A 16538-nucleotide genomic window follows, 5' to 3' on the forward strand; every position below is an offset into this window, starting at 1 on the left:
CCCTGAGTGTTTCTGTGTGAACCGGAGGATCTTCATTCTAATGTATAACTAACTTTTATTTTTTTAAATTTTTAAGCCATGACTTACTAGTGTCGTCATATTGCGTTTTGCGGCTTCTCCTGTTCATAGAGCCTGTCCCACTACCCACACTTGCCGTCCTGACTACTTGAGAGCAGATGCGCATGACTGTCCCAGGTCTGAAAAATGCCAAAGCTCAGTGCCATTAAAGCACAGTTAATCCCTAATAAATCTATAATAGCTCTTCGGAGCAGTATTTGAGGTGTATCCCATCATTCCTCATGTTTAGGAACTCATGTGCCCTATATTTTGAGGTTAAACATGTTTAGACATTAGATATATAATTTGGTGGGGAAACATGAAGTGATGGCACATTTTTATGGTACTAAATTAAGTGTGTATTTATTCATCACTGCCTTTTATCCCTTAATTAGCAGCATCACAATTACTAAATTGTGTCATCTGTTACATAGGACCCTACTACACATTAAGAAGTTTATTTTAAATAAAGTATTTACAGCGCTATGTCGTGTGTCCTATCTGGTTATGAAAAGCTCTATGTACCTTCGCTGTCTTCACACCCACTTGAACAGCTGGGGAAAATTCAGGAAATAAGAACATAGTCATCAGCAAAGTAGGCAAATGGTTCAGTGCAAAGACCGCAAGTGTGGCTGTTAGAAAAGGCCCAATTTAGTCCTATAGAACCAACCACTTACTCAAGAAATGACTCATCAAGTACCAACGTAAGTTACTAACCACATCTAGTTTTGTTTTTATGTAGTTGATGTGAAATACATTACACCTAATTAATAAACCTAAAGCCACATTCACACCAAGAACAATAACTATGAAGATAACTATAACAATAATAACCATGTTAGTGTCCACAGCAATAGGCGATAATATTCTGTTTATTATTGCAGTTACTTTGCCGTTTTAAAGGCTCACTCGTTAAATGCAGGTTGATTCTCATTGGCGATACTGAGATTCCAACAATATCATTCCTCGCTGGTGTTATCCTTATAGCTGAGGCGTGACTTCCTTTTCTTTTAGAATTAGAAGGATTATTACAACTTTCGTTATAGTTATCGTGCTTGGGGTGAATGGCCTGAAAATACAGTTTTGCTTGTAAATATGTAGTTTACGTGCTACAAAACAAACTTTTGCCACAGACAAACTCTGACTCAAAACCAGTGAATAGTTCATGCTCGGAAGTTATCATTTTATGAACCTGGTGTCCTGTAAACATGATTTTGTTTCAGGTGGACTTGCTTTAAAAAAAAAAAAACCCGTGAGCCCTTAAGTCTGAGGCAGAGACTATTTAGAGTCTTTCTCTGGACATCTGCAAGCCATCTCGTTAAAACCTTCCGTGGTTGTTGCTTCAATCCAAGTATGTTGCCTTTAAAGGCAACTCCACATGGACAAGAATGAGCTTCCTGTATCTCCAGAATGCCAAGACAAGTGTCAAATGACTGCATCTCAGACTCAAAGTTTCGAAATGCAGCTTATGTTACCTGTTTTTACATGAATGTACTGCAGAAACTTTATTTTAACTTTAATGTAACTAAAATGCTGTAAAATTTGTAAACAGCTTTTTCCAATGAACAACTTAAATGTCAAGGTGTGAAATTTATTTTAAAAAATGAGCACAAATGACAACGTTAAACAATTAAAAATGAGTAAATCTTTAATGTATCACCTCAAAAACAAATAGTTCAAGAATAGGATTTTCAAGTTCAACCAACTAACACGTTTTTTTAAAAAAAGGAATCAAATGCAAGCTAAGTGCTTGCAAATCGGAAAATGTACAAAACAGGATTTTCAACAAGGACAAGGTCTATTCCGTTGGAAACCTGTTCTTCCACTAACGGAAGATGCTAATGGAATCAATAAACAGATTGTACTACTTTTTCTAGATTTACCCCAATTTTACAGCATTTGAAGATGAACGTTCAGTGATCCCGAAAATCCACACTTTGCTAATACAACTCAACCTCGTCCTCTTCATCGCCTGTATCGGTATCGTTTAAAGTGGAACCACAGCTGAAAGATTCCATTAGCGAACTGGCAGCGGAAACCATGGCGATGGGAATACTCCCATTCACGGTTCACGATCTTAAATGCGATGTCTTCGTACGGCGGTCCGGCGTGGAAGCGCAACATTCCAAAGTCTTTGTTGTCGGGACAGGGCTCGAGGAAGTACTGCGGAGTCGAGCGCTTGTCGATGAGATCGGGGTAGAAGATGTTGAACTTGTAGCCCTGGACGATCTTGGGCGGCGGGTTGTCGAAGTCGTAATGCGTCTGGTTGTATTTGTTCCACTCGAAGCCGGTGTGGACGCGGTTGAAGAAGCGGGGCTTACGTGGACGGTATTTGTCGGCCCACAGGTACATTTTTCCAGTCAAAGGCATTTCAACGCTGAACTGGGCCTCGTCGCCGCTCATGCCCTCTTTAGCGCGACGCACGAATGCATCTTCAGCGCTTTCATTTGCATCGCCTGTTCAAAGAGACAATACAAGTTAGCATTAGCATGAGTGAAACTTGACAGATGCGTTTACAAATGTGAACGCTAAAATAGGTTTATGTTCCTAACAGTAAAGAATCTTTACAGTGACATACTTCAAGATTACTGAATTCTTAATTTCCTAATTTCTTAATTTAGAACTTGGTTTCCCTCCATGTATGGATGGACTGAATTTAAATTGTAGTGCATAAACTACAATGAAAATGTCCTTGATGCGCAACAAAAGATTTTGCCTCAACAGATTATGTGATTGCATAACTGGACTAACCAATGAACCAATCACACTGCATGGAATGGAAACAGTGCTTTATTCGCAAATATGTTAAAAATATTAAATTCACAACTTTAGATGGGAGCCTGAAAATATCTCAAGTTAAGCATGTTCTTTTGTAACCATCAGTCCATTAGAATGGAAGCATTCAAGGCTGTTTTTAAGGTGAATTTCAGTGCCTCCTTGAATCAATTTCCTGTATTTCTGCTGTTTGTAACCCCCCAATTTTTTTTTTATTTTCTACGTATCTTTCTAACCACAAACTCTTTTAACCTTTAGGTGAATTTAAGTGCGTGCCTGAGTCTATTTCCTGCACTTTCATCCCCTTGATACAGCATGGTGAGTAACAAAAGGTAGAGAAAAATGTGCCTCCTTCTGGCCAATGTTGAAATTACATTCTATTTTTGCCTTTTCTGCACCCAGTATGCAGGAAATTATTTTTTGCCCTTTTTTTGGTACACAATGCAGAACAGTAGGAAATTGAGTAGAGAGATGCAACAGGGTGGCAATTAAAAAAAATGACATCCTTCTATACATTATCCATAAAAATTTTATACAGTGAAAGTGCACACATTATTTTCATCTTTCCAAGTTCATATTTTACCTTTCTTCCAGCTGCACTTCTATTACTGAAATCTTGAAGCATGTGGTGTGTGTTATTTGACTATAGTATAAGAAGCAAGAGAGCGATACGCACCGGTCACCTGCAGCTGTGTCCGGGCCAGCACGAGTCTCTGCAGGTCCTCCTCCACGTTGATGACGTGTGTGTCCAGCGGTAACTCTGAGGGCTGCAGGAGGGTGGGACTGTAGCGGCCGGAGTCGTACTCCGCCTGACTCTGCTGGATCAAATCCTCCTCTGTTAACACGGCCTCCGGTGCTTCATCTTTCTCTCCCTCCTCCTCTCCTCCCTTCCTCTTCTCAGGACTGCTCCTTCCAGACCGCTCACCCTCTCCTTCATCCAGCCTCTTGGTCCGTCTGTCTCTATCTTCACCTTGCTGAGAGCTGCCCGGCTCCTCATCTGCAGACTCCGCCGCTGTAGGGCTACTGGACAAACCACAAATTGGGTATGTTTCAAATGTAATGGATTTAAAAGCATCAAGCAATTTGTGATAAGGTCATTTTGAAATATTATATATTTTATAGTGCATTTTCAGGTGATGATCCATTTTAAAATTAGTTTAGAAGTCAAATTTTGAGTCATTAGAGCGGAGTATCTAGATAAAATTATCACATTTTCATGATGTTTCCAGGCCTAAATACATATAAAAATATTTTAATATTTTTATCTAATATATTTAAAATACTACAATAAAATATTTCCTGATATTTGCAGATTTCCTATCACCATGGAATCAGTGACATATTACCATTACTGCTTAGTAGGAAGTATGTTATTGTATATGCATGCTTTAAAAAAAACATTAAAAAAATACAGTACACAGAATGCAACAATTATCATTTCAAATGATAGTATACTAGTTTGTTACAAAACCACACTTAGTTGCATGTTTAAGGTTGTGTTCAATTTCTATTTCAGAAATATAGTAATTTAGCATTTTTCCGGCCATAAAATCAGCATTTAGATTCAGAGTGGATAAAGTAATTATTTAAAAAATATTTTAGGTACATTTCAAGAATAACTTTGGTCATTTGAGATTAAAGTTAAATTTAAATTTTATTTAGATTTTGTGCATATAATTGTTTTTCCATCTTGGAAATATAATTATTAATAGTTATAAAAAAATAAAGTTTTTGTTTGTTTGTTTTTTACATTTCTCAGTCAGAATGGTCAGGTGGACGTGAAATCACTCACATGGGCCGCTCATTCTCCGGCTCTTCTTTGATGATGGGGAAAAGTGGTTCGCTCTCCACACCCTGTTCCTGTTTGAGTTTATACAGCTTCTGCCGCAGGACGTCCTGATGCCGTTCTCTCAGCTCACAAACACACACAGACCAATAGGGTAAGATATCACTGAAGTCTAAAAATCCCCAGAGGCCCGTGACAGTTACTAGTGACTAGTCTGGTACGCACCTGGCTCGTGCCATGTAGACCCGCACCTGCTGCAGGAGACTCTCCCAGTAGCCGACGTCCAGGTTGGAGCCTCCGGACTGGATCTTATTCTCGATGTTCATATAGAGAGCCTGAAGCTGACTGTAAGTCTTCCCTTTAAACACGCTCTGCACGTCTGTGCTGACGGATGTGTTTATGCCCTCACGACGGTCACCTGACATGACACCAAAAACAGAGATGGATGAGGGGTTGTGCACTGGACTTTCTTTAAATATACTAAATACCATAATGATTAGGTTTGCATAATATTCATATATCCCCATGTAACATTTTCAGAGAATACATTTTCATTGTTTCATGAATCAGAAATCATTTCAATATACAAATTTGCTGCTCAAAATCAGTCAAAAAACAGTAGAAAGTTTAAAAGAACAGCATTTATTTGAAAAATAAATCTTATGTGAGATTATAAATGTATTTATTTTTACAACATTTAGGTTGTAAACGTAATAGTGCGGGTCGTCACATCACCTGGTCCTTTGCCTGACGCCTCCAGTTTGCGCAATTTGCTGATTTCATCTTCAGTGATGGTGGTCATATCCCTCCAGAAATCCACGTTCTTGCCCTGTTCCAGCTCCATGTACACCTGCAGCCAGAAACACAACCAGATCAAAATCATCATTGAGCTTGTGTAAAAATGACTGTTACTTAACATTAAAATCCTATTTTGTGTAAAGATGTCTGAACTGGCAGCCCAATCGCGTGTTAAAATGATCTCTCTGGTCATCACACACCTTGATGTCCTCCAGCAGGTCGTCCATGTCTGTGGCGGTGAGTCCGTTGAGGAAGGTGTACGGTTCATGCATCTCCACCGACAGATCATCGTCTTCAGCGCTGATGTATTTAGCCAGCAGGTCGATGGGCTTTGCTCGGCCGTCACGGATACGGATCTTAGACCTGCATCACATCACAGAAACGTGTTACAAATGGTCCACATGCATGTATGAAAACACTAAACGTCTGAAGAGCGTGACCTCAGTTTGGCCTGCTGCAGGTGAAAGTTGTCCTCCTGTTCCGCCCACGTTTTGAAATGTTCGGCCTCTTTCTCTCTCTGCAGCATCTCCAGCTCCTGCTCGCGCATGGACTTCTCCCGCTCTCGCTCCAGACGCAGCTGCTTCACCTGAACACACAGATCTCACACCTTTACTTCACTTCAGTTGCTCTTTACTTCATTTCCCAAATGCAGTTTGGCTGCAGCATTTAAGACTTTAAATAATACAAAAATACAATACTTTTTCGTGAGAGAACATTTAATTAGAGAAACTAATCAACAGTATATTTTACTATGTTTTTATATGTTTATATATAATATACAGTGGAGATCAAAACTAAAGTACAACCAACAATTTCCTAAATTTCAAGGTCACTACTTAGTCCAATCTGACGATATCCTAACAGGAGTAGAAGTAGGGCTGCACAATTAATCGAATTTCTAATCGCAATTACAATTATGCGCTGCGCTACTTTCTGTTTCAAACAGTCATTTAGACATTTATATTCACTTTAGTCTTCACCACAGCACAAAATTATTAATACTTAAAGACTTTTGTTTTAATCTAACCTAAAACATGGCCTATCTATTTATTGACTGATTCCTTATTATTGTTCGTAACACTTAACAGCTTCCATTAACATTAGTCAACGACACAAATTAACATGAAATAACAATAACTGCATTTATTAATCTTAGTTCATGTTAATTTTAACTTTCAATAATACATTATAAAATCAAAAGTTGTGTCTGCTAATATTATTTAATGGAGCTAAAATTAACTAATGATAAATAGTTGTATATTTATAACCAACATTAACAAATAATATTAACTACTGCAACAATTAGCTATTGCACATCATTAGTTATTTAACCTGCTTTAACTAACTTTAAATAATTACATAATTAGCCATTAAATAGAGTTTAAAGCAAAATTATTAAAAATCTTTCTGTACTTTCTCTATTCTGATAAATTAAATGATTGTGTTTGTAAATGTCTCCTTATATCCCCTTATTAAGCTAAAATACATTATTTGAAAAATTTGCATTGCGCCCCTAGTTTTTTTTAATGTGCTCCTGCTGCTTGGAAAAAAGGTAAGCGGCGAGCCCTGCGCTGAACTCAGTCAAAGCAAGGGCCTCTACACTTGCTACTCATTTCTGACAGCTGTAGCCCTCCAAAGTTTCAGTTGTAATTGTCTTTCGTGATTACTGTTCTCTAATTTAAATTATTGTGTTTTCCACAAAATAAATGTTAATGTTGAAATGCCTTTTGTCAAAAATGTTAGTAGAACAGTGGTATACCCACAGCTAATATTCCTTCAAATTTTGAGCGATGAAGATTACCAATATTTCAGTGGGGGAAAAAAATATTTATAGATTGTTCTCTAATTTTGATTTCCACTGTATATATTATACATTATAAATGTCAAAAAAATTGATTTATATGCTGTCACATTATATTTTCAAGTAAATGAACTACTGTCCTTATAAGCATTTATGTATGTTTGTTAATAACTATTAGATATATTGCTTTATGGTGCGCCTCCTGTCTCCTGTTTTTTTTTTTAATTTATCAAGTACACATTATATTTCTGAATTCTGTTAATACTTAATTCAATTCTAAAATCAAAATCCCCTTAAAAATTCCCAATTCTATTATGTTTCAGTGTTCAGAAATACTAATAACTATTCAAACTTTTTTTAAATAGTATCACTTTAGTTTACGGTGCCTCCTTTCAGGATAACTAAAAATACTAGATACATTTAAAAAAAAATAATAATAAATTGTTAAACTTGACAGGAGCACCGTAAACAAAAATAATATTTAAAATTTGTTTCATTTGTCTTTATCACTTATTAACATTTTAAAATCCTTACAGGGATTTTTATTTTGGAACTAATTTGAGGAAAGACTTGATACATAAGCAAAAAAAAAAAATGAATTCTCATATATATATATATATATATATATATATATATGTGTGTGTGTGTGTGTGTGTGTGTGTGTGTGTGTGTGTATTTTTCTGTAGTAATTTTTTTATTACATTTCAAAATCCACTTAAAAATCCCCAATTCCTCCCAAAAATGTTTAGTACCTTCTGTAGTTCCCTGCGGTTTTCCTGCTGGATGTGTTTATTTCTCTCCTTCAGATTTTTTTCTGACAAATGCCCGATGCCTTTCTTCTGCAGAGCCTGAGAAACACACAAACACATACAGTAGACGAAGTTTATTTCTGTTAAGTCCCAATCAGACATTCAGTGAAACATCTGCAATATCAACACACATTGGACCTCTGCGATCCATTACATCTCTCTCACCTTCTGCCATTTGAAGGTCCCGAGCAGGTTGTTATCTCCAAACGGGTTGTCGGCGTTGGTGTAGCCCATGTACTCTTCACTCCAGCCCATCTTCTCCCTCTTCTTCCTCTCTTTGGCCTCTTTCTTGGCCAGACGTCTGGCTCTCTTCTCCTCCGGGGTCTCCAGCGCCTTCATCATCTCCTTCTGCTTCTTCTTGTCTTCTTTGGTGGAGGAGGATCCTTGTGTGGTCTTGCCTCCCTGATCAGAGTCAGCAGAGGAGCTCGAGGAGCTCGAGGATCTGGATTCAGAGCGTCTACGTCTGTCTAGATCCCTCTCTCTGCTCTTTCTCCTCCCCCCCTCTCGGCTGGAGCTCCTGCTCTGTCGTCTCCTCCGCTCTCTCTCGCTGCTCCTGCCATCTCTGCCTCTGTTTCGCTCCACGCTGGACTCTGAGCTGGAGCTCCTCCTCCTGCTGCTCTTTTCATCCTTGTGTTTCTTCTTCGTCTTATGTTTCTTCTGATTATTGCGACTATCACCTGAAGAGCTTAAACAAAGAAATAAAAAATGTTGTTCACAATCAGCAGTTTTCAATCTTTTAGATGCCACAGATTCCGAAATATAATCATCCTGATGCGAATGACCTCCATCCTAAAATTTCAAAGGCATTCTTATAGTTTCTTATATAAAGGCTCAATTTACAGTTTAAAAAAATATATTATAATCTAAATGTCTAAAATATAATTTTAAAACTATTTATTTTTTAGTTATAATTAACTACTATATTAATAAATGAACCATTTAGTGTTTCTTAAATTATAACCGGTGTACTCAGCTTAATATGTTTATTGATTTAAATTAACATGCAGAAATGAGCCCTCAACTATTAATAATTTATTCTTTTCCTCACTTTTTGCTTCTTACTTTTTTATTGCATTTTTTGTTTCTTATGACCCTTTTTAATCTAACTTTTTTTCTGTAAAGCACTTGAATTACCACTGTGTATGAAATGTGCCTTATAAATAAACTTGCACTGTGTTGCCTATTAAATGTATATTAGCACTGTATTGTGCTATTGTATTTAAAATCAATTGTTATGGTTATTGTAGTCACTTTATTGTAGTTAAATCGGTCAAATACAGAACGAACAGAACAAGGCAAATATAAATAACTGTACAGTTCAAATTATGTGAAACAAAGAATAAGTGTAACTGTTTGCTATTATAATATATTATATATTTCTTATGTTAAAAACATGTGTATGTTAAAAACAACAAAAATATAAAGTGATCATATATTTAAAAATTAAATTAAATAAAATTACTATATAATATTTGGGAAATTATGTTAATAATATAAAAAGCTATTTGTGTTTTGTGCACTGCACTGTTAGATGAATTATTTATGTATTTACTTGTTTATTTTAATATAACTTTTATTTTGAATATTTTTACTTAACTAAATATTCAAATATTTATTTCTATCATACTGATTCAGTCATTCATACATAAATACTTTTTGTCACATTTTTTTCTTTAAACTTTTCCACGGACCCCCTCCTACTATATAAACTGAAATTCTTACAGGATTGCTGAATTTTCAGTTTATGGATGTTTTAAGTACCTGTCTCTGTCTCTCGATCCTCGGTGTGATGGTGCTCTTGTGTCTCTGTGCTCGCGGTCAGAGTCGCTGGAGCGGCCGGACTCTCTCCCTCGGTGTCGGCTGGGGCCCGCGGATCCTCCGCTGCTCCTGGAGCCGCCACTCTCAGACCGCGCTCGTCTGCGAGGACCTTTCACGGGAGAGCGGTTCCGACCGTGTCTGTCCTCCGGCGAGCGCGAGCGGACATGTCTGCGGGATCTTTCTGGAGAGCGGGACCTCGATCGGCTCCGACGATGCTTCTTCGAGCCCATGTTTTGTTGTTTTCAGGTCCGCCTGCGCCTTGTCGCGTAAATAGGTAGTTTACAATGTGTGCAATATTTATGTCGCTCAAATCAATTATATGATAATACTTAAGATGAAGCAATATTGATTTTGTAAGCTGATATTGAGAAAATGCGCAGTTCAGAAGTATTCACAAATATTCGTATAATTTCTAGCAGGCAAAATAAAGGGATTCACAATGGGGTCCTTTTTGAGGCGAGATGTTGACGCCTTTTATAAGTTTTAAGAAATATTAGTACGGACTTGTGTTCTCGTTGAGACCGGTCTTGCCAAGCTTCCTTGGAAGAACGAACTCGGAAGGACGCGAGAACACAGAACGCACGTATTGAGATGTGCTGCGTTCTTGGTTAACTGACCGCATAATCACAGTATAAGCAGCGGCCAATGAACCATAAATATAACATAACATTACAAACAAATGTCATAACTTATTCAAACATATTATACTATTATAGATATTATTTACATATAATTGTATAACGTTTTATTTTACAGTGTTATATGTTTAACTATGACTATGTTAAGATTAATTTTAATATGCCAGTAAAAATACTGCAGACTTTCTCCGGGTCTCATATCTTTATTAAAATTAAGTAAAACAAAACGCTAAATGTTTACTTTTGAGAGCCGTCAAGCATTTGCGAGAGCGAGTTTAAAGCTTACAGGCGTACGTAAAAGGTGTGTTTTATGAGTCTTATGTGTTTTATTTTTGCTCGATTCTCTCAAGTCTGCACTCGATGCATCCTCGATATCAAGAACAGATCCGGGCACTTTCATGCGTCCTCTGTACTTGCGTTCTTGAGAATTGGAATTGAACTTCGACGGTTAATGATGACGTATAGCGAGAACACAGGACGCAAGATCGCTAAAGAACGCATATTGAGAAACAGCCGTTTCTTCGTCTTTTAACTTCCTGATGCAGTTACGGAATTACTTTTTTTTTTTTTTTTTTTGCATTTCAAGCATTGTAACAGAACAAAATAGGCTAACATAAACACAACTGTAAGTCCTCACAGACTGAGAGATTCATATTATTTATACAATTGAAGAGAAATAAATCACCATACAACACATTAATCCAAATAAAATAAACTTAATAATACACTTTTTAAAAATATGATACTGTGCATTTTTAAAATTGCAATTTAGTTGAATTAAAAGTGATTACATTATCAAGATTCCATGTAGGCTGCTTCATTACCACTCACTGCTGGTTGTAAAAGAACTCAGTATAAGAATGATCATCACATTTTCTCATAGCACTTTTAATGCTATTGCTTTGTTGAGAGTCATCTCTCCCAATAAATAAGGTCTTTGCTAATGTGTGCAAATCATGTTTGACTGAAGCACTTCAAACCACACACACACAATGTGATGAATGGTGGTCAGTCCTTCCTTCAGTTTCAGTCTTAGCAGAAGTCATTACACACCGATGTCGGTGTGTTTGTGTGTGTGTGTGTGTGTGTGTGTGTGTGTGCACGCGCGCATAGGAAAGTTTTCTAAATGTAACCCCCCACCCCTCCCTCTTCTTACTGTTATTAAACCAATGTTGAACTGAGCTCTTTGTGGTGGGAGGAGTAATGAAGAGGCTCCTCTGTGTCATTGCACACATATTCAACTTCCTGTTTTAAGAACACAGCATAAGCCGTCTTGATGTTTGCTACGATGGCAGTCGATCATCTTTTTACAACCTTCATCCTTTTGCTTATCTCTAACACAGGTAATAAATTAATAAATGTGTATGCAATCATTTAAATTTCTGATATTATGTTTTGTCATTTTCTAATGATTTATTTATAATTTAATTTGTGCTATATTTGGAAAAAGCAATTAGGTAAAGGATTACAATGATACTATTGTAAATATGTGATACTGGGATTTTCTTCTCACATTGCTGATTTCTCCATTAGCTGTTCACCTGAACAGTTTATGTTGTTGTAGCTGTATGATATCATTGCAATCCTTGACCATCAAAACATAGGTTTAGGTTTAGGAGATATGATACAAAATTCATAATTTAGTTACGGCGGAAAGTAAAACCATGGCCACCACAAGGTGTTGTTGTGATGGTTGCATTTCTGAAAATGTGTAGGGCGAAGTGCACCAAGTTTCATGCTTTTATGAAAAAGTGAACAATAAACATTATTTTCACATGTCACCTGGACTGTTAAGAGGTGCTTGTAGTATTACTTATGAAACCCTATGATTTGTTTAGTTTTTCCAAATGGTGTGTATAGTGTGAGTTTTATGACATGAAGTGAGATGGATGAGTAAAATGTTCTGAACTGTGTTTCTCTCTCCTCAGGGTTCAGTGCTGAGATCTCTGTGTTTGTGCAGACAGGAGCTTCTGTTCAACTGGATATACAGACACAACAACTACCAGAGTTTGATATTTTAGCCTGGATGAATGATAAATCAGAGAGTATAGTTAGATATAACAGTGATTCCAAAAGAGTAACACCTCACGATTCCTACAAGGACAGAGTGGATTTCAATGATAAAACCTTCTCTGTAACACTGAAGAACATGCAGAAGGCAGACAGTGGATTCTACACAGCAAGAACAATTGGATTAATAAACACAGATATTGCCGCATACAGAGTATCTGTTATAGGTGTGTCTCATTTCTTTGTGTGATTTAATGTGATCCTGCATAAAAGACAATTCATAAGTGCAGTTTACGAACAGTTTTTCAGTTTTACATATGTGCACATTTAGACCAGCTTTTGGCACATTGTCTTGAAGTCAGGATCTATCTGCTACCGCAAAAAAAAAAAAAAAAATGTGATTGTGATCTTGGAGTAAATGTGTGTTTCAGATGCTGTGCAGGCTCCTGTCCTGACTGTGAACTCAAACTGGTTCAGCAGTGACTCCTGTACTGTGAACTTCACATGCAGAGCTCCTGAGCTCATGATTAACTCCAGCTATCAGAACAACAGATGCTCTCCACAGGAAGTGACATCACATAAGAACTACACTCTCACCCTGGATTGCAGCAAGAAATACATTCTCTGTAACCACAGCAACCCTGTCAGCTGGAAACAAGCCAGAATAAATACTACACAGCTCTGTGAAGGTAAATGTCTGTTTCAACATCAATAACTAGTCTTTATCTCACAAATCAAATCTCTGTTCTTGGTTTACACATTACAAGCTACATTTTCTGATTTATAATGATAGTCGTTAACAGACTGTAAACTTACTATAGACTGATTTTTACATTTCTTCTTATTACTTTTCAGACTCAGAGAATGAAAGGCCAATCACACTCTCCTATGACCCATCTTACATGTTTGTGCTCCTTATTGTGTGTGTTTTTGTGGGAGTGATAGTGTTTGCTGGTTTGATTCTTTACTGTTGCTGCAAGAATAAAACAGGTTTGTCCATCTCAAATTTACTGAAAGAAATTATCTCCTATTTAAACTTGAAATAGATTATGTAGTACAAAAAGTTGAGAAGTTAAGAATGTTTAGTACTAAATGATTAATGTACAGGCTAATATTTGATTGGTCTGTAGCATATTAAACCAAGATACCTCATTGTGTCTAGTTTTGTCTCACTTTCTATAGATTTAGGTTTATAATTAATTTTCCTTTAGGTGCACAGCATTTCTCTAAATTAAATGCACAGAGTGATCTTTTCAGTGACAGAGATCTTTTCTTTTCAGATTTTTGCTTGTGTTCTAACTGAACTAAATTGTTGCTGCTGTTTGCAACAAATACTCAAAACATTATTTTAAATTTCATACTCTCTGTTTTATAAAGTTGGACCAGTAGGTTCCATTCGACTCTATAAATACTACACAGACTCTTAAAAATAAACTTTCTCACAGTGTCTATCATACACTTTTATATTAAGAGTAGTCTAGTGAATCCAGAATATTAATATTAAACGTATAGACTGTCAGTCTGTCTTACATGAGAGAAATCTCACCTTTTTGAGTCTAAAATCTTGACAGAATCAAATGCAAACAAACATATTTCCACACAACCTGTAATCTGTGAAGTAAACTTATATTCTGATCTCTCAGATGTCAAACAGGCTGATGATAAAGACTATGATGATGTTGAGGTAAGATTTAAATGATATTCCTGCAGACGTCAGATAATAAATGAATATTAACTGTGTTTCACTTGACATTCTGTGATGGTTTGTTTTAGACTCTGATTCAGAAGGTGACAGGAGATACATGGACCACCGTTACCTACTGTACAGTAGGACGACACCAAACACCTTCATGAATGCTAAAGACTCACAAACAGCTTAACTCAAAAGTGAAGGTTCTGTCATAAGTTACTCACCTCATGTTGTTCTAAACCTGTATGATTTTCTTTCTTCTTTCAAATCCATTGTTTTGTAGTCATTAGATTTTATTGGGATTTGGTTTAATGCCTGGAAAAATTTTTAAGTTTTTTTTGTTTTTGTCTCTACACTCTATAAAATACACAAGTTGGAAATTTTGGGTTAGTCTAGTTTGCAAGAGCACAATTGTAAACACAATGCGACTGTAAAAGTTGACTAGTGAGTAGATGAGTTGACCTGGTTAACATGATGACATTTAATGTCCCGACAGCCTCTCTATTTAGCCACTTGTAAGAAACCACCTTTTTCAAGACACACAAATGTTTAAAGGGGTCATATGATGCGATTTCAAATTCTCCTTTCTCTTTGGAGTGTTACAAGCTCTTGGTGCATAAAGAAGATCTGTAAAGTTGCAAAGACTAAAGTCTGAATTTCCAAAGAGATATTCTTTATAAAAGTTGAGACTCGTCTACATCCCCCTGAAATGGCTCGTTCTAACACGCCCCCACATCTCTATGTCAGTATCAGGGAAGATTTGCATAACGCTGCCCAGATGTTCACACAAAGAAAGAAGTTGTACCTTTTATTCTTGTTGTAGTATTGTTGTTGCCGCCGCCATGTCATATAGACGCTGTGTGTTTCACTGTGAAAGAGAAACTACTTTGTTTGGCCTTCCAAAAGAGGACGATATCTGCTTCGTCATACCTGGAGCTGATCCGTGCTGGTCGCTGAGGAAATACATCAACTTTGCACCGTGGACGAAGCGAGTCCAGCCTGGGGTCGTCACATGTGGTTGCCGCAAGCACAAGGTACGCTCCTGCGTAGAATCCGCCTCAAGCCGCCCGCCTCTGCTCACTCAAGGCCGCCATGTGTGACACTGTTTTGTTGAGAAAGCGAAATTACTCTGTTTTTGACTTCCAAAAGAAGACACGACTACAAATCATGTTTATATCACGTTAATAATTGGTTTTATGTTTTTGTCTCGTCACTCCGGCAGGACAAGGCATCACAATATGTTAAGAGGCGTAACATTTCCATCACACGCTTGAGGCATTTCGGCCAATCACAACGAGCTGGATAGCTGGCCAATCAGAGCACACCTCGCTTTTCAAAGCGATGAGCTTTGTAAAAATTTACTCATTTAAGAAGGCGGGGCATAGAGGAGAAACAATAATGTACAATATGTGGAAAATAATGTGTTTTTTAACCTTAAACCGCATAAACACATTTCATTACACCAAATACACAAAATAATGTTCTTTTTAGCAGCATCATATGACCCCTTTAAATTTATTTTTTTATTTTTTTTTATTTAAAGTTGGGTTTTTATTATTTTAATTGACCATTTAAAAAGTTGCCAGTAGCTTAGTGGTGGTGACACCTAAGATTTAACTGTTAGTGCAGTGGTGTAATGTAGGTAACAATTAGAGATCGACCGATATGGATTTTTCTATAGCCGATGCCGATGTTTAGAGGTCAGGGTCAGCCGATGGCCGATATGTGCTGCCGATTTTTAGGGCCGATATCTTGAAGTTTTCCCCCTCATTTGCATGCTAAAAATGTCACACTACTAATATAAGTGGATGCACAACATTTCTAAACTTATCATCATTTATTGAGCACTGACTTGAACCATCTCTCGAATCTTAATTTTGTGCACTGCACAGTATTACAAATTAAAAAAAAATATCTAAAGTTAACCAAACAAATCAATAAACTGACCAAGTATTAAATATATAAAACAGGTAACATATATATACATATATATATATATATATATATATATATATATATATATATATATATATTATATATATAAAACAGGTAATATATAAAGTCAATCATTTACATAAAAGTTTTAGAGCATTTATCAAGCAGAATTTTTCAAGTTTGTTGGAACATAAATGTAAACTTAAATATACATTTAAATAAAACAAATAAAAAATTATAAATAAAAATCAATTAAACTGAAAAATAAAAAATAATATATATAAAAAAATAAAATAATAGTAGTGTTGCAAACACACTAGCAACCAGCAACATTTGTGTTTGGTATAAATGACACAGAACATCTAAAGTGCATTCTAACTTCAAACTTACATCGCAGTCTTTTCATTATTAAGATTAAGTT

The 16538-nt window shown here is 36.5% G+C and overlaps 2 protein-coding genes and 1 long non-coding RNA gene across 4 annotated transcripts; 2 read left to right on the forward strand and 1 right to left on the reverse strand.

Annotated features, from left to right (window-relative positions):
- Positions 1–1682: 1682 nt before the first annotated feature.
- cactin lies at positions 1683–10261 on the reverse strand. 2 transcript variants are annotated; one of them, XM_042718969.1, is made up of 10 exons: positions 9788–10261; positions 8192–8711; positions 7970–8065; positions 5857–6002; positions 5617–5779; positions 5354–5468; positions 4844–5036; positions 4625–4747; positions 3509–3852; positions 1683–2513 (listed from the first exon to the last, which is right to left on the reverse strand). In XM_042718969.1, exons 1-10 carry the CDS (start codon positions 10072–10074, stop codon positions 2023–2025), a joined length of 2478 nt encoding a protein of 825 aa, XP_042574903.1. In that variant the 5' UTR covers positions 10075–10261; the 3' UTR covers positions 1683–2022. The 2 variants fall into 2 exon arrangements, with proteins under 2 accessions (XP_042574903.1, XP_042574902.1); XM_042718968.1 differs by having other exon boundaries at positions 3509–3855.
- Positions 2511–4724, forward strand: LOC122136273. Its single transcript, XR_006154063.1, has 3 exons — positions 2511–3150; positions 3482–3875; positions 4592–4724. It is a non-coding gene; the product is annotated as an uncharacterized LOC122136273 (long non-coding RNA).
- A 1454-nt stretch (positions 10262–11715) lies between the features above and the next one.
- Positions 11716–14469, forward strand: LOC109062774. The gene is made up of 6 exons (XM_042718989.1): positions 11716–11825; positions 12411–12719; positions 12924–13181; positions 13348–13482; positions 14136–14176; positions 14266–14469. Exons 1-6 carry the CDS (start codon positions 11759–11761, stop codon positions 14344–14346), a joined length of 891 nt encoding a protein of 296 aa, XP_042574923.1. The 5' UTR covers positions 11716–11758; the 3' UTR covers positions 14347–14469.
- Positions 14470–16538: the final 2069 nt, after the last annotated feature.

Source organism: Cyprinus carpio, chromosome B2 (assembly GCF_018340385.1).
Source record: "Cyprinus carpio isolate SPL01 chromosome B2, ASM1834038v1, whole genome shotgun sequence".
Lineage (NCBI taxonomy): Eukaryota > Metazoa > Chordata > Actinopteri > Cypriniformes > Cyprinidae > Cyprinus > Cyprinus carpio.

Excerpts from the sequence above, each read along its gene's own strand:
- cactin (XM_042718968.1), bottom strand. The coding sequence starts at position 10,074 with ATGGGCTCGAAGAAGCATCGTCGGAGCCGATCGAGGTCCCGCTCTCCA. Across the intron at positions 8,066-8,191 it reads GGACCTTCAAATGGCAGAAG|GCTCTGCAGAAGAAAGGCAT; the intron begins GTGAGAGAGATG and ends TGTGTTTCTCAG. Across the intron at positions 4,748-4,843 it reads GTCTACATGGCACGAGCCAG|GCTGAGAGAACGGCATCAGG; the intron begins GTGCGTACCAGA and ends GTGTGTTTGTGA.
- LOC109062774 (XM_042718989.1), top strand. The coding sequence starts at position 11,759 with ATGTTTGCTACGATGGCAGTCGATCATCTTTTTACAACCTTCATCCTT. Across the intron at positions 13,182-13,347 it reads TACTACACAGCTCTGTGAAG|ACTCAGAGAATGAAAGGCCA; the intron begins GTAAATGTCTGT and ends ATTACTTTTCAG. Across the intron at positions 14,177-14,265 it reads AAGACTATGATGATGTTGAG|ACTCTGATTCAGAAGGTGAC; the intron begins GTAAGATTTAAA and ends GGTTTGTTTTAG.